This window comes from Chlamydotis macqueenii, chromosome Z (genome assembly GCF_036417535.1).
Source record: "Chlamydotis macqueenii isolate bChlMac1 chromosome Z, bChlMac1.mat, whole genome shotgun sequence".
In the NCBI taxonomy this organism is placed as follows: domain Eukaryota; kingdom Metazoa; phylum Chordata; class Aves; order Otidiformes; family Otididae; genus Chlamydotis; species Chlamydotis macqueenii.
The window spans coordinates 9,512,283-9,539,337 of NC_141593.1; the positions used below are offsets into that span (position 1 = coordinate 9,512,283).

General features: G+C 41.2%; 1 protein-coding gene across 5 annotated transcripts in view; it reads left to right on the top strand.

The window, feature by feature from the left end:
* The window catches only part of UNC13B (unc-13 homolog B), a 191,792-nt gene that overhangs the window by 109,930 nt on the left and 54,807 nt on the right, over positions 1 to 27,055 (top strand). For 4 of the 5 annotated variants that reach the window (XM_086770217.1, XM_086770216.1, XM_086770214.1 and 1 more), the window contains 9 exons: positions 465 to 539; positions 1,006 to 1,225; positions 10,398 to 10,625; positions 10,922 to 11,063; positions 20,292 to 20,461; positions 21,306 to 21,421; positions 23,256 to 23,419; positions 25,643 to 25,793; positions 26,781 to 26,849. In XM_086770217.1, coding sequence (XP_086626343.1) covers positions 465 to 539; positions 1,006 to 1,225; positions 10,398 to 10,625; positions 10,922 to 11,063; positions 20,292 to 20,461; positions 21,306 to 21,421; positions 23,256 to 23,419; positions 25,643 to 25,793; positions 26,781 to 26,849 — 1,335 coding nt within the window. Of the gene's footprint in view, positions 1 to 463; positions 540 to 1,005; positions 1,226 to 10,397; positions 10,626 to 10,921; positions 11,064 to 20,291; positions 20,462 to 21,305; positions 21,422 to 23,255; positions 23,420 to 25,642; positions 25,794 to 26,780; positions 26,850 to 27,055 lie in introns of all 5 variants that reach the window. The other variant, XM_086770213.1, reaches the window with a different exon arrangement.

Genomic DNA, 27,055 nt, shown 5'->3' on the forward strand with positions numbered 1-27,055 from the left:
TATCCTGTTTATTTGTAACCCTTTCACTGTCACGTTTAGGAGTGTTGTGTATGTTGTAAAACTGATGAAATAATCTCATTTTGCATATGAATGAAGTTAGATGTAGAAGAGTGAGTTCCATGTAGTGACCTTAGGCAATAGCAGAGTTACCATTGCTACCAGAATGTAGAAGTGGAGATGTGAACCCAGGTTTCATTGACAGTTCTCACCAGAGAAACAAATAAAAATTTACCAGAGGGAGGCTGGTTGTGGACAGGTGGAAACAAGTTGGAGACCTTTCATAGTATGCATTTTACTCTTCTGAGATATGAGCGATTGTTTAAGAAACATTCTATTACTTGAATGTAATAGACTGCTTGTTTAGTGTCTAGGATGAGAGAGTCCCCTTGGTCACATCTCTGGGCATGTAGTGCCAGAGCATTTCTGAATATTGGTGGTGAATAACAAACTTTCTTCCTCCTTAGTCACTGGTTCAGTCCCGGAAAGCCGGAATTACCTCAGCAATGGCCACTAGAACATCTCTCAAAGATGAAGAGCTGGTAAGTGGGAGGGTTACTTGGCTCCTGCTAACTTTTAGTAAGCACATTAAGGAAATTTGGCTCTCTGGGATGCAGAACCAGCTTAACATATGTCTAAAAATATAGATGCAAAGCTTCTTGTATCATTTGTTTTTAGAAACCAAACATGTAAAAAATAACATTTAATGTGTCAACAAGATCCTGAAAAATGTAATCTTACTGTTTCCTTCTGTGCTATCTATCATGGGGAATAGTGTGGTTTTGTGCTTTGTGCAAGATATTCCTCATCCACAAACCTTAATTCTTCTCATCCACTTTTTAAAATGTCTAGAGAAACATTTTTAGAAAGGTATCTTCTGCTGCTTGTGAAAGTTTGATAAATTTGGCTGCCTCATATGTGTAGATATATTGCCCTGAGTGTGCCTTTTCCCTTAGAAGTCATGTTAACGAGCAAAAATGTTGCTTTATGTGTGGTCTTGCCTTTCAGAAATCTCATGTCTATAAGAAGACCTTGCAAGCCTTAATTTACCCCATCTCTTGTACAACCCCGCACAACTTTGAAGTGTGGACAGCCACTACTCCTACCTACTGCTACGAATGTGAGGGGCTGCTGTGGGGTATTGCACGACAGGGAATGCGCTGCGGTGAATGTGGAGTCAAGTGCCATGAGAAGTGCCAAGACTTGCTCAATGCTGACTGCTTGCAGAGTGAGTAGTGGCCAGTGGACTGCGGCCGTTCCAGACGTCTTAGCAGAGCTTTCATAAATGTATAAGTGATACCTCAGAGATCAGTGAAGCTGCGTTTATTAAAATGGCTGTGTTTTCGGAAAAGGTGCCATTGGGCTAAACCTAGTGCCATTGCTCTGTGGACACAGACGGCTCCACTGATGCAGAATAACTTCTTTGCAGCATTGTTCTTGATGTGCTTTAAAAGGAATTTTAATTCTTGAGTCTTTCACATCTATTTGTTTTTTTTTTTTTTTCTTTAATCTGTGTAACGTCTTTAATCTCTCTTTGGCAACTCAGGGGATCTATTTGCTGACATATCCTGCATGGAAGAGAGGCAGTGGGCTGAGTGAATAGAGTACTAGGCTGGATATTCTGACTTCTGTTCTGTCCTGCACTTGTATCCCAGTCAGGTTGCACGTTTCAGCCATCAGCCTGTTACACTGTTTTAAGCCCTTTGGAGCAGCACTGGATTCCTGCTTAGGGGATGGAGTCCGTGGACTTAGCTTGAATTCTCTGTGTGAAGTGCGGGTTGGCAAGGCATTTTGTCCTTTTGACAGTAGGGTCTCCTGGCTGAATCACTTTAGAGACCTGGGGCTGAGTCAGCAGAGATGATGGGTCAGACAGGAAGGTGTTTGTATGGGCAGTATTTCATCTTCCTACTAGCATTTCTGTATTTTATTGTTTTTTTCTGTGGTGTTCAAAAACTAAGCCCTCTCTTCAAGGAAAAGCTCTTCAAGAGAGCTGTGACTCTAAATAAATGAGGCCTTAAACAAACAATGGAAAAATGTAAAAGGAATTTGAGTAAAGGAAAAAAAAGAGAGAGAGAAATATATTAATTTAGGCATCTGGCGTGGTCTAGTTATTTTTATTTGCTTGTAAAACAGTTTCTTAATTTGGTCTCAAATTTATGTTCCTGCTTGAGAGCGAAATATCTTAGTCTAGATGGAATAGAAATTTCTGCCATATGTGTTAAATCTTGAGTAGGAAGGTGGGGCTGTTTCTGTTCAGTCTTGATTTTCTTGGTGTTGCAGCTTGATGGACTAACTCTAAGGAATCAGAGAAGTTTGTGAAGTATAAACAGACTTACTGCAAATCCATGTCAGCGATTATAGGAATATAAAGAGTCAAATCTTGTATCTGCCTCAGGCTCTTGTTATTTGGGAAAGCCAGGCTGGATCATCCAGCAAGGGATACCAGTGAATTACAGGTCACTTGTTTTTTCTTTTGGCTTATCTTAACACCCTAAATGGACACTGTTTATACTTACATTTTTGTGGTGTGCAGAGTTTTAAACCACTCATAGTTAGGACTGGGGCTATTTGCAATGGCTTATTTGTCAGATGCAGCTGATACTGGTGAAACATCTCTGTTCCTCCTCAGTTGTTTAGTGTTTCTAGATTTGTCTTTGAGGGTTGCAAGGTGATTTTTACAGTTTATACCGCTCGAGCAATTGTATCATTGACACCTTGGCTTTGTTGCAACCTTTTTGTGACTATGGAAGGAGCTACTGTGTTGCATTTGGTTCAGGAGAATGTAGTTAATGTGGTTCAGGAGAATGTAGTTAACTCAGTTTTCTGATACAACCTGATGTAGAGGGTCAGTTAGACTGAAGGTAACTTTTGTTTCTGGAGTTCACTAGATCTCTATTTTAACTGATGATTTTCAGTATTTGAGATGAGAAACTTACGGTATGCGCATCCAGGCTTGATTCAGATACATACAGCGTGATAATGTTGCAATAGAGATGTGATAGCTCAATATGGGGAAAATGCTATGGGAAACAGGAAAATTAGGTTTGCATTAGCAGCAGTAAGGAAACAGGTGCAAAGCTGTTGTGCAGAGCAGAGGTCATGAAGTTGAAAACAACAGAAGAAAAACTAAATTTAAGAAATAGCTAATGACTGGGAGGAAGTATATTCCTGCAGAGGACAGCTGTGATGATCTGTGTGCAAGAAGGGAGACTTCAGACTGGGATGGGTACTGGAGAGAGTTCAATGGTAATGGGGAAAATATGAGAATGTCTCGAGAGAGGATGGTACGAGTTTCTTAATCTTTCAAAAGAGAGGCCTGGCAGTGTGGGACAGGAGAAGGACAAGAACAACGCTGTTTCAAAGAAGTAAAAATAGTCATACTAGGTTTGGCCCAATTGAATGTTTCTAAGGGGATGTTGTGGAGCCCAAGGCAGAGGCGTAACACATCTGGCTTACTCTTACAGCTTACAGCTCTCCATGGCTTATAGCCTTTCTGAGCAGTAGATGCCAGTTTGACAGCTGGCAGTGACAACTCTGTGAATTGGTTTAATCCGTGTCTGAACCTGCTTGTGCCTAAACTATGTTGGGGAAGAGGGAGCAGGGAGGGAGGAAGATGGTCTGTTTAAGCTTAGTTTTTATAAAAGAAAAAAATGGTATAAATTTGCTGTAAGAAGATGAAAACTGGAAGTAGAAGACAATTTCAATGATGAAAACAGGAAGTCTCTGGAACAACCTCTGAAGAATACCCATGAGGGCTGGTTTTCTAATCTGTGGTTGGAATTTAATAAGCTTATGCAATGGTCTGTGGGATGTGATGATGGCAATAGTCTGTGCTTCTCTACGGAATAGAAGTAACAACTGGAAATGACTCTACTTTTCATATATGACAAAGCATTAGTTAAGAACTTGTTATTTTATTCATGGGATTGCAGATGTTTGCTTTGCACATTTCCTTTCAAAATGTAAACACAAGATACTTCAGCATGCAGAGTTAAAAAAACAGAGAGGAAACAACTGAGAGTACACTGGGCTCAAGACTTGTGAAGCATGTAGAAAACTGAAACTCAAACAAATGAAAACTTTGCTTACTGAGTTATTTGAAAGCTGCCCAGCATCAGAACAGGGAAGATACAGAGACTGTGAGATGGGGTTTGGTGGATGAACCCAGTATGAGTGTGGTGTGTATCATTATCTAGGGTAGAGACGTAAAAGAAACTGAAGATGGCAATTGTGTAATTAAAAGACAGAGAAGCCAGAGGAAAGGTAGTGCTGGGAGATTAAGACGACGGTGGGGCCAATATGTGGATGTGCTGCTGGGTAGGGAAAACAAATGTTATCATTACTAGAAATCTTTTTCAGGCAACTGTTCTTTGCTTTGGCATGTTCATACTAAAATCCTTCTGTCTGGAACCCACCAAGCCAGAAGATAATAGAAAAATTAAATTAATTTTTATATATGTTTGAAGAACATAGGCTGTGCTTGAGGAATGAGAAACAGGGTTTCTAGGGGACAGGCAACAGTTTAAAGATCTGAGAAACTAAAGGCTGAACTTTTCTTGTATACTGAACTCAGAAGGGATTTCTTCCTACCAGAAGATTTATTGTTGCTGTTGGTAAAAAAAAAAACAACCAAACACATATCTTCACTTAGGTGTATTTAAGGCTTCTGGAAAATATTACATTGGAGTGAAATGAATTTTCAGACTGGTAAGAAATACAATTTTATTGATTATGCCTTGATGCCTCAGGATATATCTTCACTTCAATCTGTGTAAGTCTTCCAGAAAGTGTTACATTGGAGTAAAATGAGTTTTCAGGCTGGTCATAATACAATTCCCTTGTCTATGGCTTGAAATTTTGGGCAGACACCTGGGGTTTTATTCCTTAGCATCAGAATTTGCTGTTTATCTGTCTTCTATCCTTCAGTGCCTTTCTGGGGGAGATAAAAAGAACTCTTCCCCCAAGTTTGTTAGAATTAAGCTTGGTTATTTCTTCTGAGGGTGTTTTTCTTACCCTTTATATATTTTTAAGAAACTGAGTATCTGATACAGTCAAGAAGTGTGTGGGACTGCAGTGACATAATACTCAAATTCAGAAATGCTTTGTTGCAGTTTGAATCAAAATCCCTTTACAGACTGGTGCAGCAGGGCTCTTCCATGAATCGGCAATGTCTGAAGTGCAGGACACTGGAATCAGCTGTGGTGTGTGTACTGGCTCGATTGGCACCAAGTTGTTTCTCTGAGGATATTTCTCTATTCTAGGTACTTAGAAGATTGTATTCTGATGATCGCACACTTACCTTTTGTCATGAGCTTGCAAAATACTTGCTCAAGTGAAGGTGCTCTCTTTTTAGCCTTCTGCTAGAAGTACGTGAAATCTCTGCTGCATGGGTACAATTCCTTTCTTACTCAACTGAAAATGAGCGGAGGGATGTTCTTTAAAATCCCCATAGCATGTAAAGCTTTTGGAAAAAGAGAGCTTTTGTCTCTTGCCCTGAGCACTGGTGTAGTACTAACTAAAATACAGAGCCTTGGACAATGTTAATATCAAAGGAAGAGTAAAGCTGAGGATAAATGTGTAGAATACCAAGGAATGGCTGTGGAGAAGTAAGCAGAATTATGAAGAGAATGGAAGGGAAGGACATGGACCAGTTGGAGAGGGTCCAGAGGAGGGCCACAAAGATGATAAAAGGGCTGGAGCACCTCTCTTATGAGGACAGGCTGAGAAAGTTGGGGCTGTTCAGCCTGGAGAAGAGGAGGCTCCAGGGAGACCTGATAGCGGTCTTCCAGTACCTCAAGGGGGCCTACAAGAAAGATGGGGAGAGACTGTTCAGTAGGGCCTGTTGAGGTAGGACAAGGAGTAATGGTTTTAAAATAGAGGGTGGTAGTTCTAGATTAGATATTAGGAAAAAAATTTTTACGATGCGAGTTACAGAACACTGGAACAGGTTCCCCAGAGAGAGAGAGAGAGGAAGGCCCTTATGCTAGCAAGGCTTGTACATTTGTGGGCTAGCGTTTGAAAAGCCATAGTAATCTGCTTCTGCAAGTGTGTCTTGGTTTTGTTTGTAGTGGTGCTAATCTAGTCCTCGGTAGATTACAATTCAACCTGAGAAAATAAATTGCCCTGGCCTAACAGAGCCTTGTCCTCTTGAAAATGAGGACTTGAGATCCCAAGCTTCAAACCACTATTCAAATGAAATCTGTGTTGTGAGTGTGATTAGCTGTGTTTATTAGTGCTTCTTGATGGTGTGCTGGAGCAACAAACCTTGGAGAACTTCACACGAGCTATCAAGGCTGCATTACTGAATACCTTACTTTTGGTACTGTTTTGGCTCCTGTGGTCTTGGTCGACCTCTAGAGTTGTTCAGTGCTTTTTAACTCAGGACTGGAGGTCAGGTATGTTTGTTGCTTTTTGGATGAGAAGCTTCTGTGTGTTGCAGTCTGAATTTAGAGACTGCAGTCCAGATTCCATGGACTGTTAGTGAGACTGATCAAGTCACTCTTGTGATAATCATTGTGGCTTCTGGTTTGAAGGGTGATTAGTCACCATGGTGAAGAACACTTGTTTGCTCCCAGAATCCTATGTAGGAAAATATTTGCACAGAAGGAGGAAGGATACCTTTATTTGAAACTTGAATATCTATTTTAAGTTTCGGGAATACGTAATTTCTAAGTATTATCCGCCTACTGAACAGCTGTCTTCTATCCTGCCAGTGTTACTTTCTTGACTTTTTCCTGTTAAAGCATAAGGTAACAGCATTGGTGGTTTACTAATAGCTATATCAATACAATTTCCAACATAGACATGTTTGCTTTCTGTTTCCAGTCATAAATTTACTCATAATTCAATCCTAGAGAGGAAGACAGAAGAAAAGCCCAGTAGCGTTTTTATGATACTGTGCCCAGTACTTGTACATTCCCATGCATTTCTACTGCTGTTTACAGGACTACTTGAGAAACTGATCCACTAGTCAAACCCTTCTTTTTGCAACTGAGTAAATATGATCCGAGTTCAACAGCAGGAAAAGCACCTTCTGCCATCCAGTATAGTAACATGCTTTGGGTTTATATCATTTACATTGTAGGTATTTAGTTCCCCCGGTGGTTGTTCTGGGAACTCTGGTGGTGTTGCATAAACAAACAGGTGTTAAAATGAAGAAAGGGTGTTGTTGAGACACGGGGTTTGTCTGTTCTTTATTAATCAGCATTGGTAAATAACATGTCTGTCTGGCTCTGGCTTTTGCACTACAGTTCAGGTGCAACCTCTTGCAGGGAGAGAGATGCCTTTCCCAGGGGAGGCATAATGGAGCCTTCTTACCTGGGTAAATTATCTGGGCAGTGTCGGGGAGCAGCATGGATGGAGACGGGGGATTTCCTCTGAAAGTCAGGAGGCAGAGCGGAGCCTTACAGATAACTAAAGAGAAGGCTCTGTACAGGCTCTGTCTGTGTGACATGACTTGCGCATCCTGCAACCCAGGATGCCCCAGACTGGTGCTAGACTTGCAGAGCGATAAATGAATTATGCAAGGTCTCTGGAGGTGGTGGGGATGTTAAACATGTTTTTAACAAGAATTCTTCCATTTGTCCAAGTTTGCCTTCTAAAGCATCATTTGGTGCTCCTGGGGTGCTTGTGTTAAGGCAATGATACAGACCATGCCACCCCAGAACTGTGATAGCTCTTGTCCCGTTTCAGTGATGAACAGCGAAACTTTTGTATTTGCAAGCTGCTTGGCTAGTAATTTATTTAGAAAATAGTTCTGAAATAGCGCACTCCGCTCATGCATTACATCTTAATTTCCTTGAAGTCAGAAAGGTCATAACGGGGTTGGTTTCTTTGGATCCCTACAGATTTCAGAATTCCAGCTAGGAAAGGTAAATTGTTCAGTTTGGCCTTCCCCAATTTCCCAAGAATTTTCTGCATAGACTGCATAGACTCCACCTTCATCCCCAGAAGACATAGTTCTGTTAAAACTGACTAGCACTTCTTACCTGAAGTTCAAAGTATAGCCCCTGGTATCATTTTGATTTCATATTCCTTTAATAAATGTTTGGTCTACAGCTGGATGATTGCTGGGTGATACAAGATACCACTTTGGGTGGTGCTAGTTCTTCATCACCGGTGAGTAGAGACAGCAAGGACTGCGTAATTAATTCCAGTATTTTGATTTCATTTCATCTTATGCCAACAATGGGAAACTGGGGCAGATACATTGTACTGTGCTAAATGAAATACTGGATATCAAGCCTCCAGCAAGTAAAATGAAAAAACAATTATCAGGTAATGCAAAGTTATGGCTTGTTTTATACCTAGGTCTCTAATAGCATGCCTTGGTATGCAGTGTCCTTAATGAACTTCTGAAACTTCAGCGGTCACAGTCTGTTCCAAACTGGGTTTTTATTCTTTTTGGTTTGGATCATGGAAGTTATAATTGAGTTTTGTTTCTTTATGAGTGAATTTAGTGACGGTGAAAGATGTTAGATCGAAGGCCCTAGAAATTGATGTCTTCAGGCAGCGTTAGTCACTGGGCGCCCTGTTGAGACTGCTAATAAGGTTGCCTGTTATGTTGTACTGCTGGGGGTCCTTGATGTATGTGTATTCTTAGAACTTTATTCATATTTGGTCGCTACCTGCTGAAACTGTTTCATATGCAAAACTGTAATGTCCTATATTAATATGCTCCAGGTAATCGTATTTGCCTACATCTTCCAGAAGAAAATATATCTTTATGTATCTTTGTGATTGATAGTTCCTTTTGGACTCACTTGCACCTGCTTTAATACATATTTTTAAGGTGATTTAACATTTAGTGAGCACCTGGATGAAGATCATTTTTCTAGGAAAAAGCTTACTTTAATTAAACTATGCTAGAGAAGAAAAACGAGAAGAGGCATATTAAACTAAAAGAAATGTTATGATTGAATGTGTTCACAGGACTTTTATACTGATGTAATTTAATCTGATTTAAGATATAACTTGAAATTGCTGGAGACTGCATGTGGAGAGACAGTGCAATCTTGGGTGCCTGCTTTTCATTACACAGCTGAGTTTGTCTGCCCTGTTAGCTCATGTCAGTGCTTTCATTAACACATACCTCACATCTGACACAACAGTCAGTGGCTGAACTTTGACAACAAACATGAATGTCAAAATGTAATAAGGAGTAGTTTTTCATAAAGCATTCCTATCTCATAATTATATGAGCTTTTATATTTTGTAAGAAGTCTGCGGGGCTCTCTTTTTCCAGATACAGTTAAATACCTGTGTAGTACAGACCCTATGCTTGACTCTTGTGTTTCCAGCTGCTAGATACTGTACTAGTGCACCATGCTTGTGATGGCCCAAGTATTGAATTTTCTGCCTTATAAATATTTGTTATAGTTACTATGCTTATGTGATTCTAAGAATGGATCATCTGAGTTATCTCATTACAAACTGATAAAACAGAGTGCAATCCAAAGAGGCACTTTGGATACCACTTTCTTTGGGGAGAAACTCTTCAGCAGGGCCTGTTGTGAAAGGATAAGGGTAATGCTTTTAAAATAGGAGGAGGTAGACTCAGCTTAGACATCAGGAAGAATTTTTTTTTACAGTGAGAGCGGTGGAACACTGGCACAGGTTGCCCAGAGAGGTGGTGGATACCCCATCCTTGGAAACATTCAAGGCCAGGTTGGACGGGGCTCTCAGCAACCTGATGTGGTTGGAGATGTCCCTGCTTCTTGCAGGGGGGTTGGACTGGATGGCCTTTAAAGGTCCCTTCCAACTCAAACCATTCTATGATTCTACGCTGCCAGCTTGATGCCTGATCCGGACAGGATGGTTCCAGGGAGAATAGGACATAGATTGTGCAGTGACTCTGTGCTGAATGTGGAGTCAAGTGGTGCACATTAGTAGGAAAGGCTGACCCTGTTGGCCCATCAGAATTTCTGCTCTTTGGTGGTGCTGAGGTGCAGCTTTGAGACAAGCTTATAGATACTGTTTGTAATGGAGATTCTGTGTCCTCTTCTTAGCACTTGCCCAAGCAGGGATTTATTTATTCAAAGCAAAATGATGAGAGGAGGGGGCATGCTATTAAAGTAAGAGCCTTATTTCTGGGTCTTCCTTCCGCTGCAAGGATGTTAAACTCAAGCCTGTTGTCAGGAGAGCAACCTCATCCCAGGTTACAGAGGAATCTGGACACACTCCTTCCATTATCCCCTCCAGCTCTGGGTGGTCCAGATTCTTTTGTGTATGTTGAAATCTGTGGCAGGGAGGGGGAGTGCATCTGGCTGTAAAAGTGAATAGCAAGAGCCATCATGTGGAGCCATCAAACTCATGGCTTTGATCCTGCTATGTAGATTCAGTGAAATGTGACTTTTTGTTCATCTGTTTCTGATGAGCATTGTGTACTTTCTGGTGCACAGGAGCAGCAGAGAAGAGCTCAAAACATGGAGCTGAAGACCGAACCCAGAATTTCATCATGGCCATGAAGGATCGCATGAAAATCCGGGAGCGGAACAAGCCAGAGATCTTTGATTTGATCAGAGATGTGTTCTGTGAGAGCAAATTGACACATGCTCAGCAGATGAAGACAGTGAAGCAGAGTGTGCTTGATGGCACCTCAAAATGGTCAGCAAAGATCACAATCACAGGTGAGTAAGGGAGGCATGGGTTCTCTTGTCCTCACATAGGTAAGTGAGGTAAGTGAAACTTGGTGCGCAGCTAGAGAAAATGCAGAGGAAGGTGTCTTTTTCTGCTCCGTGCACAAGTAGCAAGTGGAGATACTCCTACCCCAGGTACTTTAGTGCACCACAAGCTGAGGCTCATCAGAAGAGCTCTCATGAATGATAATCCTGTTTCTCTGGCCGTGCTGAGCTGCTGCTTAACATGATGGGTGGACACATTGTCTTATTGCATTGCGATGGTAACCCTTCTCTTTTCCTTCCAGTGGTGTGTGCTCAGGGTCTGCAGGCCAAAGACAAAACTGGTTCCAGTGATCCGTACGTAACCGTTCAAGTGGGTAAAACAAAGAAGAGGACAAAAACAATTTTTGGGAATCTGAACCCTGTATGGGAAGAGAAGTTTTACTTGTAAGTGATCTTGCAAGGACTCTTGGCCCCATTTTGCCTGATCTGTTTGTATGATCTGTGCTTCTTCTCTGTCAATATGCATTCCCACATCAGCTGTAACGTATGATGGTTTTATTTCTGCTCAGTGTTGTGTGTGTGCATCTGGAGAGTTGATGTCTTTAACATCCTACATAGTGCACACCTGTTCATCTCATCTGTCTTACTTGTGTATATATAAACTGTGTGCTCTGTGAACACCTTATATTGATGTTTCTAGAGAAAGCTAAAGAGAAAGGAAAATCTTTAACTCAGTGACTTTTGTTCCTGGTTAATAGACATACTTTCAAAATTCTTTGTAATATAAAAGAGTGAAGTTTTTATAGAAGACTAAGTAAACTTCCTGTGGCGTGTTGCTGTAACTTGCTATTGGTGTTTGACCAACAAAAGTTAAAGGTAGGTAGTTGCTTGTCGCTCGTCTATGACACAACGAATCTGCCATTTCAGTTCTGGAAAATCAGTGTACAATAACTCGACGAATTACTTGCTTTCAAGGTGAGCAATGTTTCCATGTCTGAATTGAAAACAAAGGCTGGAGACACAATTCTTTAGATATCAACTACTTTCAGAAAGTGGAAGAATGTGTTATTCAGTACCCGCCCCCCCCTCCCCCCCCTCCCTTCCCCCTCTCCCCCCCTCCCCCTCTCCCCCTTCCCCCCCTCCCCCTCTCCCGCTCTTCTTTCCTGTTTTTGCCTCAACTGCTTCTGGGGAGTGCTCTCTGCAGACTGAAATTTGTTTGTATTTTAAAATCAGGATTATATCAGCCCAGCTTTGTCTTTACAATGTGCAATACAAACAAAATTATTTTTAAAGTAGTTTTGAGCTACTCATTAACTTCAGGAAAATCTTGGTGCTATTTTGAGCAAGTAAGCCCTTGGCTTTATTCTGAGTTTAATCCAAGGTAACATTACTGCTTGGTAAGTAGTAAGTATGCTTAGGTGCTGTTTGGGTAGCTCTAGTCACAATAGCAGTAAGTCTGTGTGGGAGCCTTAAGGACCTTGATTTACCATGCCAAGTAGTTACCATGGTATTTGCAGTGTGTTCCTTTCTAATTTTAGGAGCTTCAACAAATACTGTGTTTAAAGATAGATAGTGCGACGAGATAAATGTCACAGTTTTAACGGTGCCACTGTTTAGATTTTATTGCCATGTCTGTGATTCAGCAGATAAATATGCTGTTGGGCATTAGAGTTGATGCCACTTTCTATCTTGCCTGTGTCTAGGTGGTTGTTTTAATTGCTTTGGAATAGCAGGAGGAGATGAAAGAAGTAAGCACAGTGTCTAGATTGATGGCAGGAGAGCATTCAGTACTGGAATCAATGTGTCGTTTCATTAGTAGATGTCAAAGCTCACCTTATGCTCGATGAGGAGAGAGTAATTTAGAAGTGTTTGCAGCACTGATCTTTTACATGTTCATCTTCGTTTTTTGCATTTATGGATCTTCAGCTTTCAACTCTTAAGATTGATGAAATTTTCTACCCCATAATCAAATGAAAATTTAAATCAACATATGCAGGCCAAAAATACCCATTACATATCAAGCTTTATTAGAAGAGATTGTTAGGATAATCAAAAGAGTGACAAATTTAAAGGTTTGAGGAGGGGTGTTTGTCTCCTGGAGTGAAGTTAATTTGTTATAATGGTAGAAAGGTGTGCTTGTAGTTATTGAAAGCCTACCTTGTTGTAAACATATGAAAAATTTGTTGTTCAGAACACTTAAACATGTCAGTGGGCTCAAGATCTGTGCGTAAAGAGAGGTCAGGTCGGTAACTAATGTGTGGGTTAGCAATTGCTCCTCCTTTTCTGTTTGATTTGTTGGACAGACTTGTTCGTAGCTGATGTTCATTAAGTGCCCAGTGTCTTTTATATGACCACAATTCCAGTGTTTTTTCAAAGGCTGGATATAGAGCCAGAAATCTGTGTGCATCAGTCATTATAATTATAGCATTGTTATTGTAATCTGTGGCATGAATTGAGGTGAGCTATGTACAGCTGAGTGATACAAGTCTTTCTACAGACTCAGTAAAGTTTACTAAAACCAGCTTAAACAAGATTTAAAATCTTTAAGACTGCAGTACCCTATTTCAAATAGTTTTTTTTTTTCTGTGCTTATTTGCAATGATGGATGGAAAAGTGTATTAACTTAAGTACCTGTCCTTAAATATGACTTTGTTCCTTTTCTGTATATTTTCAGAAAAAAAAATGTGGTAGGCTTGACCCAATTTGGAAGTCCAGATTTAGAACCATATTTTAGAAAAGACAATGTTGAAAACACTTCACGTTTGCTTTATAAGTACTGTTTAGGTCACTACTAGCCTGTGTCACTAGAGGCATCTGCTTAGGTTAATGACCAGTTCTTGGCGCGTATTCATGTTGTCTCAGCAAGTGATTGCAGGTCATGTTTCTTTTTGAGAATTATTTATTTGTATATTTGCACCTTTAGCTTTAGGAAATGTATTGGTATAGAGAGATTTTTGTATGTTTCATTGGAGTTCAAAACCCTATGAAAATAGAAAGGTCTTTCTGCTTAGTTCAAAGTTTTGCAGATGATGCAAAACCTCTGTATATATGGTTTTTGACACAAAAAAAAAAGCTTGATCTGAGGATGCCAGGCATTGCTGTAATGCAGAAATGTTGTTCTGTGAGCAAGGAAGCATTCTTCCCATGCCTTGCATCCAATTCCCCTCTGCAATAATCCCAGATCCCTTTCCTATAGCTATGATGAGCAGGCTTATAGGTAGCTTCCTTACTTTCTCCTGTACATTTCTCCAGTGTGCCCTCAGATCTCTTCCCTTGCCCTTAACTCTGGCTGGACAGAAGGCAGCACGTGTCCTACCTCCAGTTGTTTCTAGGTTGTCTGTATCAGTTGGTACGTGAGAGCCAGGTGGCTGCAGACTTTCCAGGGACAGCAGCTGATACGGGTTTCTCTTCTCCATCTACCCGTAATTTTTTCACAAAACTTGTTTGAACGTAGAAGCTTTCATAACAAGTCTGCGTAACTCTCAGTTCATGAGGAAAGAGCCCATTAATATTAGAGGAAATATATTTTTGCACTATGCAGTGCAATTAGAACAAGACATTATTTCCCCATTTAGACATGTTCTAGACCCTCGTTAGAAAACACAGGCTTCTTAGAATCTTTTTTGTAAAGGCTGAAGCTGAGCATCAGCTTGACCGGGTTGCAATAGCGGACAGTGTTTATGAGAATAAACTTTTGACCACAGGACAGAGTTTCCATTTGAAAGGGGGAGAGCCGTGGGCTCGGTTGGAGGCTGCTATTCCACACCTTTTTTTTTTCAGGAAGCACCCCACTCTTCAATGACTGTGAGCCCTAGAAGTTGCTGGATTCAGACAGGACTTTGCTATTTTTCTTTTCCTAGACACAAAATGACTCGTTCATTTTACTGTTGCATACCCTTGAAGCTGTATTGTCTGAGTACAGCTGTGTCTGAACCTCTGAATGGTGGGTGTGAAATCATTGCCTGGAACAGATTACATTGTCACTGAACAGTTTGCAAGAGGCATGTTTATTCTCTCTCACTGCGGAAGAGTGACCAAGTTAAAATAAATGCAATACCTCCTGCTAGCAGATAATAAATATTTTACTGGGGCATGAGGAGCCCCACATGATATACCTTCCTGTTAATCCTTTGGGAATGGTGCTGTTGCATAGATAACCACTGGGTTGTCACCTACAAGGTTCTATTTGGTTCCACAGTTTTCCTTTCAACTGCTGAGCCTGTTATCAAGCTCAGCATCTTTCAGTTATCTCTGTGGTTATGTGTGACTGTTCCAGAGCTGTATTTTAGACTTCCCTGTCTGAGACCACTGTGTTTATAAATGCCACTGTAATTCTGCACCCTGGGCCATTCAGTTTGTCTTGGTTTCTTTATTCTCCAAGTACTGCAGATCCTGAAACTGGCACTCTGATAAAATCCCACTTGTTTCCCTACTCAGTTACCAGTATGAAACTTAAATTTGAACGCAGGGTTGATGCCTTGTGGCAAGTGCCTTTTGGGAAGCTGAATTAATGTAGCTAAGGATGTAATGCTCCGAATCACTTTGTCTGCTCTTTGTAGTTAGGAGAGCCGCACCATTAATTTGTCAGTTGGTATTGTAGCATTGGGTAGCTGGAAAACGATTGTACTTGTTCCCCTAAGAAAAAAAGCTTCATGCTAGTTAGAACAGCAGACTCATTTCTTTGTTCTTAGACAGCAACAGCTGGATCTCGGGGCATATTATTGTGCTGTCATGCTTAACTTCTAAGCTACTAAGGATTTTAGCTTTGTTCTCTTACCGCTATGATTTTGCCTTTGGTGTTTTCTCCACTCTCCTTTTTTCTCCCTAATAGAGGAGACTTGGCATTGTTTAAAAATTAACTTATCCTGAGAAGTTTTCTGCCTTCTATTCCCACTGAGGTAGGCCACAACAGAGCTACCAGTTGAACCTTGCCGTGTCAAGTCACTTTGTTTGAACCGTATCCAAATTTTCCTGCTATTTGGGCCAGACCATTTCACGCACACAACATTTTTTTCTGCTTCCTCTGTGTACGATGTTATAACTCTTTACTGAGTTTGCTGCAACTACTGCTTCCTTTCTCATTGTCCAGAAAATCATTTTGCTTTTTAAAATGATCACAGGTCCTAAAGTCTTGCTGATCTGTTCTCTCCTGTGCATTCTCCCACCTTCTGCCCTCTCATCCATTATTTCCAGAAGTAGCTCTGCACTTTCTTTCTTTCTCTACCATTACATGAAATCTCCCCTGCACTGGACTGTCAAACTTTTACAGGTCCTTCTTGAGAGCTCCATCTGCCATGGTGCAGAAGGGAAACTGCTCACAAAATATGACCATACAGATATTCACTGAACTCTTTGAACTGTAAATATTTCTTTTCATATCAAAACACAACAAAACTACTTAATTGTGAGCTTGATTGACATACTTTTAAATCTGCAAAATATTGCTGCTGCCTCTGCTCCTTCACTTCATTGTTCATTCCTGCTACAGCTACTTGTTCCTTTTTGTCTTTATTAGCCTCTCAGCTCTACAGGGCAGGGGCTGTTTTCTGCTCTGGGAGCTGCTGGGCACAGTGGAGTCCTGGCTGCTTTTGGAGCCTCTGGACTCTCCTGTTCTTCAGGCAGAAAATACAAGAAAACAACATAATATAAGGAAACATCTTTACGTAAAATGGGCATGTTGAATGATAAGGTCGTGTTGGCATCCCACCTGTAGTCTACATAGTGCGTTTTAGAGATGCACAGTCTAGGTCTCACTGCAGCATTAGTGGAATGAACCTGAAGGCTTGGTGTGTCCCACTGGGTTAGCATGTTGCCAGCACCTTTCTTGAGTGAGAAATTGATTGGGAAGAAAAGCTTCTGCGGACGTGATACAAATGGACCTTCACCTTTATGGGTATTTACCAGATTCTGTTTGTCTTCATGAGTTTAGGTTCAGCAACATCAGCTAATGGTGTTAGAAGGTTATAGGTTTTTGATTTGGCATTCTCCATGCTTTACCCTTATGGTCTTTACTGTGGGTAGCGGTTTCGTGAACTGCTGGAAACAGGATTTTGTAGGTATACCTTTGTATCTCTTATGGCAAATCTGCAAATTTTCAGTGTTGCCGTAACTTCATAAGGCTTATGACTTTGGCTCTAGCATTTTGGTGGAGGTTAAGTAACAGTCCTGCAGATGTTGTTAGCAAAAGCAGCAAATGGTTAGCAGATTCACCACAGATATCATTGGGTTTTTTCCTTCAAAGTATGAATCACTGGCTCAAAAGTCACTTTCAGACACTTCTCCTTTGTCTTTCTCTCCACTTTTTGGAGGAGATGAGGCACATGTAATACTCCATTCCAAACTCCTGACATCATCTGAGCCAATCTGGGCCAACCTTTACAGACAGGCAGAGGTCTCAAGCTAAGATTCACTTTCTACAATTTTTTTTCGGAAGCTGAAGCTAGATTAGAAAGATAGAAATTACTAACTCCATTGTGGGAGGCACTGTAGTGTAAATTCAGCAGTTGTCTGTTCTGTTTAGCCACCAATATACCAATTAGTGTGTGTGTGGGCATGCCACTGTGTGTGTGGATCAGAATTAACTAAAGCTTTGTGTGCTCGCTGCTTCCCCTTAGCCCAGTTACGAATTGGGCGTGGAAAGAGGATGGAGTGTTGACAGCACAAGGGATATGTGTGGGGAACTGGTGGTTTGGGGCTGGGGAAGGCCAGAGGAGAATGTGGCAGAGGAGATGGAGGTAGAGAATGGGACAGAGAGCAGAACCAGGCTCAGCTGCTTCCACTGCTCCTGCAACCACTGACTTCAGGCAGAAAAATTTAATGGAAAAAAAAGTCGTGATTTATTAGGTTTTAATTTGGCTTAAACATTTGGTGTGCTTTTTCTTGCAAATGTTACTTTATTTGGTAGCATGAAGTGTAAAAAAGCAAGTTCTTTATAAAAATGGCACCATTGCAAACATCAGAAGAATATAAATATAAAAGAAAGAGACAATTCCTGGGCCATGTACAAAGGGAACCTGATTTCCAGTCTCTCGCACTCTGAAATGGGCCTGAAAGCATTCAGTAGTTTCTTCTTTGCAATGGGGTCACAGAGTGTTTCTTCTTTCTGTGTCCTCTTGGGAAAGCTGTGAGAGCTCAGCTGTGGGAGACTGGATGGATGTATGTGCACACTTAGTGAAATAAAGCTTCACAAAAATGTAGCAAGAACTAGGCCACGCACTTTTAGAAATGAGCCGGCTCCTGTATTAATGAAGGGGAAAGTTTCTAGCAGCATAGCTTGTTATGCCCAGTCTTATGGAGTCATGATGCTATCACAAATTGGAAGCTCTTTCTCATTAGTTAGGAAGCCTGTTATCAGTCAACAAGCCCAAGTCCCCCAGTATCCATGGCTCTGTTTTGGGGTGCTCTCTGGAAGGTGAACTGTTGTTGACACAACTGTCTTCCTTCACTGAAAGCAAGGACTGTGGTTCCTACAGACTTAGGTGGTGATATTTTGTAGGTAAGCCAGCAGCCCAAGGCTTTCAGCTGCCTTGAGTGAGTGATAAGGCTCACTCTCTGGCATGGGAGCAGCATAAGGAGTACAAATTGAGCAGTCTCTTAAAAACAACTGAGAAAGATGTGGTAAAATAGAAACTGCTGGAAAGCTTCCTGTAGCACTTAGCAGTGAGTTATGCTGCTATAGCCAAGTGAAGGATGATAGCCAGCCACTCCAGGAGCATGGGATAGTGCATGTGGGACTGCCAAAGGTAGACTTAAGTCTAGAGAGTGAATGTTTTCCTGAAGAAAGGAGCAAGTTTCTGACCATTGGTAGCAAAGAAACAAGATCAAAGTGGTTCTAACAAAGGACTGGTGTGCCTGAAGGTGAGGTCTGAAGAAGTCAGGAACTAACTTGCTGGTGCTTTGTAAGTGGCACTGTGTGCCAGGCTGTGTTTTTCGGCACCCAGACACTTCTGAGCCTTGAGCCTCTACAGTACTGCCAGGATGTATATTACTGCACCGTGTCAGGAACAGAGGATTTCTTTTACGTGCTTATGCTGTGTTATTGCTAGATATTGCAATGCACTCAGATAAATTTGAGAGCTACAAAGAGCAGCAGCCTAAGCATTCCCTGCTTGTGAATGCTTGCTGCATGGTTTTGTTAAAGGAAGACATCCTTGACATAAGGGAGGAAGAAGCGGAGAATAAAGGCAGGAGAGAAACATTGAACCTTCTTTCTTCTGAACTCTAAATACAGCTTTGATTGCACAGCAAAGACAGGGAGCAATGGTGCTCTCTGCCTATGATCAGAACTGCCTGGAATTGCCTCTAGTCTTCTCCATGTGATTCCCAGCTATTCCTCTGTGCTGGAAAAATTGGTCGGAGCTGCATGGTCATCTGTTAAGCAGTCGTCAGTCACAATAGTGACAATAGGAGGCCAAATGATTTGTTGGTAGGGTGAACGCAAGTACCAGTCACTGACACATCTTATTGACCCGGCTTAGCAGATCTCTTCTGACCCATTTCTTCCCTCTCTCTGTTGCTTAGCAACAGATGCAGCATGTTAACGTTAAAAAGGCTGGAAAACAGGCCTTCAGCAGAAGTTGCCTGTTTTCACAGGTTTTATTTCCTTGAGGGCAGACATTTGTAGTGGTTATGGTGAGTAATCACCCTTGTCATGGTCTCATATGAGCATTCAAATTGCTTTATTGTATTGAATGCCCTGTAAATGAGCAGAGCTCTTATTATAAGGTGGTTCTACCCACTTCTGACATCCAGGAGCCTGTTTGTATCTACAAAAGTTATCTGAACACCTCAAAAGAGGGGGAGGCTGCAAATTCTGCCTGTGCATTAAACTGGAGGGTGCCAATTCAGCAAACAGTAAACTGCTTTTTTAAATGGAAATGTCTTCACTGATCTGCCCAGAGCACAGAGTTTTGGTCTGACCTGTGAATGACAGACAGAATCAATTCTAGTAATTAAATGCCAACTGTGTAACTGCTGTATCCCACCCTTTACTCCCACACACAGGCAGTGTTTGTATCATCTGATGTAATGTATTGTACATCAATACTGTTATGTGACTATCTTGAAGTAAGAGAGCTACCTCCACCTGAGCTATTTATCTTTTATTAGCAAAGAGTGTGAAGGTGTTCGTCATAGGCCTTGGCTGTGCCATCTAGATAGGGCACATGCATTAGCACAAGTAGCCTTTACTGCCTACAGCTGAGCAGAACATCATTGATGGGACAGCTATCAGAAAACAGTGAGATGCTCAGTGGCATTTTTGGGGTGTGTAGGCTGAGTTTACCAGCCCAGCTATCACCAGCTATGGGCTTCACAGCCAAAGCAACAACGGTGAAGAGAATTCTCAAGTTTAGGGAACTGCTGCTGAAAGTGAGGATGAGCATGAGAGTCACAGCCACTTAGCAAGTTTGCAGTTGGTGGTTGCAGTCAGCACAGGGCCGTTCTTCAGCATGTGACTGAAATGTCACAGGAGTGTTTAGAGTGCACCAAAAAGTTATGTAGTCCTTATCAGGTGCTCCACTTTCAAATACATAGGCATTTGTTTACATTTTTGGTTTACACATCCCTCTACTATTGGATGAGTGCATCAAGAGGAGCATGAAGCGTGTAGCATGTAAATGTTGGCTTTATTATGTGCTCTAGAACGTTATGTTTGTCTTGTCTTGTTTGCAGTGAGTGCCATAATTCTTCTGACCGGATCAAGGTGCGAGTATGGGATGAAGATGATGACATCAAATCTCGTGTCAAGCAGAGACTGAAACGCGAGTCAGATGATTTCCTGGGGCAGACAATCATTGAAGTCCGTACTCTGAGTGGAGAAATGGATGTGTGGTACAACCTCGGTGAGCAGTGCTTTGGGATTAAAAGCATGTCACATGTTAGTTTGGGAATGTTCAAGAACAATTCAAGAACATCTGAGCAGTTTGAAAGAGAGGAAAAAAAAAACAACAAAAAAACCCTTACATAATTTTAAGGGGCGTATAATGGTGCTGTGGGGCAGCTGCAAGGCTTTGATCCCAGTTAAAATTAAGAGGAGTATAACATGTCAGAAGTCTGATGGGTTTTCCCTGTCAGGCATTGGAAAGTAGAGTGGCTAAATGCTTGGAGCAGAGTTGGATTCCAGCTGTGCTGGAGATGTATTTCCTGTCCTATACCCTTTTTTATGCTGACACAAGCATTTTACCAGTCTCTGAGACCTGCAAGTGCACGGCACTGGGTTGCAAAGTTGTTGAGACCTTTCCAAGTGGCCAAAATAGAACACTGTGGAAAGTACTGACAAGTAACTGAGTGATGCTGAGTTGACAGGCATAGTAATAATCCTAGGAGGTCTAAAATCTCGATAGGGACAACCAACAATTCCCAGGAGTTCAGGTCTATGGTGAAGTGAGGAACAAATTCCACATCAGTCAGCCCTGTTCTCAGAAAAGGGATCTGTCCTTGATGGTTCTAGTTCAACTGACTGAATCCAAGGCCAGGGACCCTATAGCACATTTGTTGTCAGAAGGACTGGCTTCGTCAGTCTTTCCAAGTTTTGAAAGAAAAAAGTCAGAAACTTTCTCCCATGGTGACTCTGATCAAAAGCTCAGCCTGAGCTTCCAGCAGTTTCTTTTCCAGTGTTTTTGCCCCAAGATGGCTGTTCTCTGAACATGAAAAATGCATGTAATTCCTGATGATTTTTCCTTCTAGAGAAACGAACAGATAAATCTGCAGTATCTGGGGCTATTCGCCTGCAGATCAGCGTGGAGATCAAAGGCGAGGAGAAGGTGGCTCCATATCACATTCAGTACACTTGCCTTCATGAGGTAAGAAGCGGGTGTAGCTCAATCATCACCATGTCCCTTCTGTCTCTTGAAGAAGCAATTTTCTGACCTTTATTTCCTTGAAGTGTTCCTCCTTGCCCTGGATGAGCTTTCTTTTCCCTGTTCTGCAGACCTGGAAACACTCTGGATGATCAGATCCACATTTGTCAGGAAGGCAAAGGCAGCTTTAGGCTGTCTCACCCTCACTGAGGGCTGGTTGGCTCAATCTATCCCACTGTCACAGCTGTGCTGCTATCAGGCAGAAGTCATGCATGGGGTCCAGCTCAGAGTCTCCCATGAGCTTAACATGGAGGAACCTCTGAATTTCCTTGAGTGATGTTTTCAGCATGTTCTATAACCATGTCTTTCTTTAGAGAAGGCATGCTAAAATGCTTTGTGAGTAAATTCTGATCTGAGGTGGGCTTTGACTCTGGCTGTTGAGTGATGCAGATATTGGTGTTATAAACTCTTCGGTGCTGCGCATGTGTATAGCTATGAACAACTATTGGGGAACAGAAGGTAAGCTGCAGTTACTGGGTACTGACTTGTCTCAGGGTGAACTAAGTTGGGCAGGCAGTGCTGCAGAAGTTAGGAGAAACCCAAAGATGACTTGTGAGAAGGACTAAAGGGAAAACCCTGTCTTGGAGAGAGACAAAGTGCCCAGTCTCTCTGTTAAGGAGAAGGCAGGTGGCAGAGTCAATCTCTAAGTGCATGAGTAAGGAAGAGTAGTCACAGCCCCTTTCACCTGACATACAAGAAAATCATGAGGTCCAGTGAGGTTTAAGCAAATTCAGATTAGAAAAGGCCAACAAACGTATCACAGAGAGGAACATTCAGCTATGAGGAATAAGATATTTATGCAGACACCAGGCTAAATGAGCCCTGTGGTGTCTTCTGGCCTTACCAAGGAGCAGATGGATATGAAGTTTAGAAGAACATCAATAGGCTTGTTTTTGCAGGCTATGTTGTGTCCTTCAATACATATTTAATGTTTTTTAATTCAATGATGGCTTCTGTTTGGTAAGGTGTTTCATTTTTTTCCTTCTGAACATGCACGATCACTTGCTGCCCTTCTTTTTTGCAAATTTGTCTCTTTTTATGTATCATAAAATGAAAATGATTTACAACTGGAATAATTTAATCAGGAAAAATAGTAGTGTGAAGCAGAGTCCTCTACCTCCTAATGAGATCATTAGACTTTTGCATCCCTTACTACAGGGAGCCAGCTGTCTGGAAGGCTGATGAATCTGTAAGTGATGTGAATTTGAGGATTACTGAGAAACCCACGGAATTGAATACGCAATTTCTGCATAGCAGTGATAGCTGAAAGTCTTTTTAACGTTAGATAAAGTGAAAGGTTATGTTAAATAATAATCCAAGTGACTAGTTGTTAGGGGTGATTTTAAGGACGTCCTTTTGTGGCAAAAAAAATCTATTTGGACTGTTCTGCTGTATGTTAAAAATTGCAAAGCTGATAAAGAGCTGTTGCATCAGCTAGTTTAAATAGCTTGTCCATGTTAAGACATTTCATTCTGAAATATATGGGTTTCAGGAAACTCATTAGCCTGTGGTTTCACTGCATTGAAGCACTCCACTGCATGATTCACAATGTCTGCTGGGTAAAGTTGTAGGTGTGCATGCAAAAAATTCAGAAATACTCAAGAAGGAAAGAAGGTAAAAGCAGACAAATACATAGCGGGTAGGGGGAAAGAAAGAGGGAGGAAAGTGAATAAATTGGTGTTAGTGCCACGTTCTCAACAGTTCTAGGCTCTTAATGAAATTCACTTGAGGGCTTCAGCAGCCTCACATATAATTTTCTTCCTGTTTTGTATTTCAGAACCTCTTTCACCATCTCACAGATGCGCAAGGAAATGGGGTGGTGAAGATCCCTGATGCCAAAGGAGATGATGCCTGGAAGGTGTATTTTGATGAGACAGCTCAAGAGATCGTGGATGAATTTGCAATGCGTTACGGCATTGAATCAATATACCAGGCCATGACGTAAGATGCATTTCATGTGGTCTTTAGTGCAGATAATTGATGTAACTACTTGATGTGACTGTTAATGTTTAGAAGATGTAATGCATTGGTAATGAAAGGCTTGACAGTGACAACTGCTTCTTATGGGGCTTACTGTGAGCGGGAAGAGATTGCCTGTCTTTGAATCACTGATTTCCTCAAAGTCTAGAAATTAATGGCTGATACTGACAAAGTGCTGGAATTAAGCATCTATCTGAACAGCTTGTGTGAACACCTTTAAAACTAATTCTAAGGAATTACACCAACTTTAGTAGTGTAAATGACCATATTTTATTATTGATAGCTGAGCCATTCCTGTTTTAAGACTTCAAGATCTGTATTTGAGCACTCTTCTGTTAAAAAGATACTGCCCAAGGATCCCACTGAAGGTTTCTGATGATGTGAGAAGGGATGAGGTTTTGTGAAAGTGTTTGTCCTACATGTCTGTTGTGACAATTGATACAGCCCTTTGAAGTCACTAATTTCCTAGGTGCTGCTGAAGGCATTTATAGGAAGTTTGAGTAATGGAGCTGCTGATTTGTCCTCTTTTGAGCTAGGCTAATGCAGTTCTTGATCTTCAAAGAGCGTTTTCCTTGTCACTATGCTTTTACTTGGATTTGGGATTAGCCATTCTTCTTCTTAAAGACTAGTGGTGCTATGCGTAGCTCATTTCTTATTTCATATGTCATATTAAATATAGCAGACAAAAGTGAAGTTTTTTATGTTATAAGTTTTGGGGTCTGAGTCCTTGGATGAGTTACGATCTGTACTTAAGTCACCCTGCAAGCACCCTTTCTGCATATTTATTTAAGCCAAAGTGGAAAAGAATTGGACCTTCCTCTGGAGGTCTAGTCCCTGCTTGTAGCAGGGCTAACTTGGAAGTCAGACCAGACTGCTCAGGATGTCTTTCAGTTTGAAAATTTCCAAAGATGGAGATTGACCACCTCTCTGGACTCCTATCCTCAGGCTGTATTATTCTGGGGAAGAAATTCTTGGTTGAAATCCAAATTGGAAAATATTACTTTAAGTTTTCTATGCTGTAACTGCTGCATATTGTTGCTTATCTTTTAGTCTTCCCTCTAAAAGAATTTTGACCTGGCTCAATCTTCTCAATAACCCTCCTCTCTCTGCTAAGTAGTCAAGACATAGATCCCCACTCCTCACATCTCTTTTTCAAACTAAACAAAGCTGGTTTATGTTCCTGTCAATATTTACCAAGGGGCTAAATGAATAACCCGTGCATAGATACCACGTAGCAAGCAAGTTAACATTCAGGCATCAGTATTGTATTTGTCTGAAATACTGACTTCTGAATTCTTGTGAAATTCTCTCACTGGAGCTTTTTTGGTTATCTTCATGTGTAGGTTAACTAGCTCAGAAGCTAATGCCTATGATAAGTCCCTTCAGAATAAAGCTACATTTAGAAAATAGTTCCCAAATTTAGTTTGGGAGCTCAGTGAGGATTCCTGCTAAAAAAGGACTGTGTAAAAATGGCCCAGCTCTCTTGTCTGTTGGAATGAACTTTACTTGCCATGTCCCATAACATCAGATCTCTTAAGGTCTGAATTTTTTCCCCTTATGTGTAACAGATTTTCTTTGATTATTTAATAATTTCACAACCCTAGGTGCTTCTGGCATAATTTTGAGATTTCCTGGAGGAGGGTTCCTTGCACTTTAATGAGAGCAGTTAAATGGGAAAATGCAAACGGGTGTGCATGCTTGCTGCAGGCTGGAAGGGTTAGCCCTAAAGAGGCACACATCAGTGCAGCACAGAAATACTAGTGTATGATCTCACTGTTCTTGAATGCTTAGCAGTTACTGCTGCCTCATGTCACTTCAGAACCTGTAGCTGCCTCAAGTGACAGCAAATGATATAGATTTCCTTGTGTCAGGCTTGGTTCTAGGAACTGGCGTCGTGACCCAGGGTATCACCTATGTCACAAGCTGTTGGCAACAAATAGTTGGGAAGCTATTTTATGATCTGGAAAGGGCTGTAGTACAGGGATTTCTCTTGTTTGGAGCATATCTGTTGTCTAGATGACATCTTTCTGAAGCTCTGAGATGCTGGAAATTTACAGAAAGGGAGAAAACATAACTTTAATCTGTTCATGGTGCCAGCTAGAGTAAGGGAGTTATTAAAGGGAGAGAGTCAAGATGTGCTACACAAAAGAGACCAGAATGACTTACAGAACTGTCCTTTTGCAGGCATTTTGCATGTCTCTCCTCTAAATACATGTGCCCAGGCGTGCCAGCTGTGATGAGCACCTTACTTGCCAATATCAATGCTTATTATGCGCACACCACTGCCTCCACAAATGTCTCTGCTTCGGACCGCTTTGCAGCCTCCAATTTTGGGGTATGTTTGTATGTTTGGTCATGTTACAATTGGACTCCTGTAACTTGCCTACGATGCTTCTGCCTTTCAATAAGTAACTTGTTCTTTTTAAGGAACATTAAATCTGTGAGGAGTTGGAAGCTGTGGACCTCTTCTAGACTAGACAGAGAGAATGGCTTTGTTGTTGTCATCATCACACGTTTTAGATATTCATCAGTGTAATGCATTGCGATGTTTATTCTTCATATCCAAATTACACTGGAGCACAGATGGTGTGGAAATGAGCAAATAATATTAAACTCTGCGTGATGATACTCTTGATAAAATATACCATGTGATCTGATCATTTCAGAACTTTGTTTTTAAAAACAGCAACTGCTTTAAGAAAAAACAAGGAAAAAAGTCTATCCCCCTAATGGTTAAAATGGTTTTTATATAACATGTGGTGGAGTTGAGCGTGCTGGAAAATTATTTGGAAAATCTCGTGCTTCCTGTCAGATTGAAAATTTATGGATTGAATGAGGAGGTGTTTACAGTGCCAAACCAGAATCCAGTGGAGAGACCTGGCCTTGAGAAGACAGTCACAAGAAGCCTGTAGTACTTGTACCTGAACTAACAGAGAAGGTCTTGGAGTTGTGTCACTGCTCTGAATTAGACACTTTTCTGCCTGTTCCTTTATTCATCTCCGAATAAATATTTTCTCTTAAATATAAGCTTAGTGCAAATTGCAGACTAGAAATGAAAAGGGTTTTTGTTGTACCTCTACTTCAGAGTGGTAATGGAATATTTTTCTGACAATTCTAATGTTACACAGACTTCAGAAATTACAACATAAGAGTAAATTCACAAACTGAAAGAAAATACTGTTTGCACAATACCATGCATCCATAGTGCTTCCTCCTGCTCTTCTGAGATCTGACGCTAATTCCCTAGTATCCTGCTGTTTACTTTCAACATTGACTGGACAGTGATGATATGCGATGTTTATTGTTGTTTTCTACTCCACAGAAAGAACGATTTGTGAAGCTTCTGGACCAGCTTCATAATTCACTCCGGATTGATCTCTCAATGTACAGAGTGAGTGGGAGAGGAATGTATGGCTATGGACAGTGGGGTGGTGGGCACAGTATGTAAAATAAATGCATTAAGGCAAAGGAGGCGCTGAAGAATAAATACTTATCTTGGCAGACTGGATCTTACAGGGGACTGAGTGGTTACAGTGACTACTTACATGGAACAGTGCTCATTTTTCCTTCTCAGTCCAGTTTATTTCTCTGGAGAGG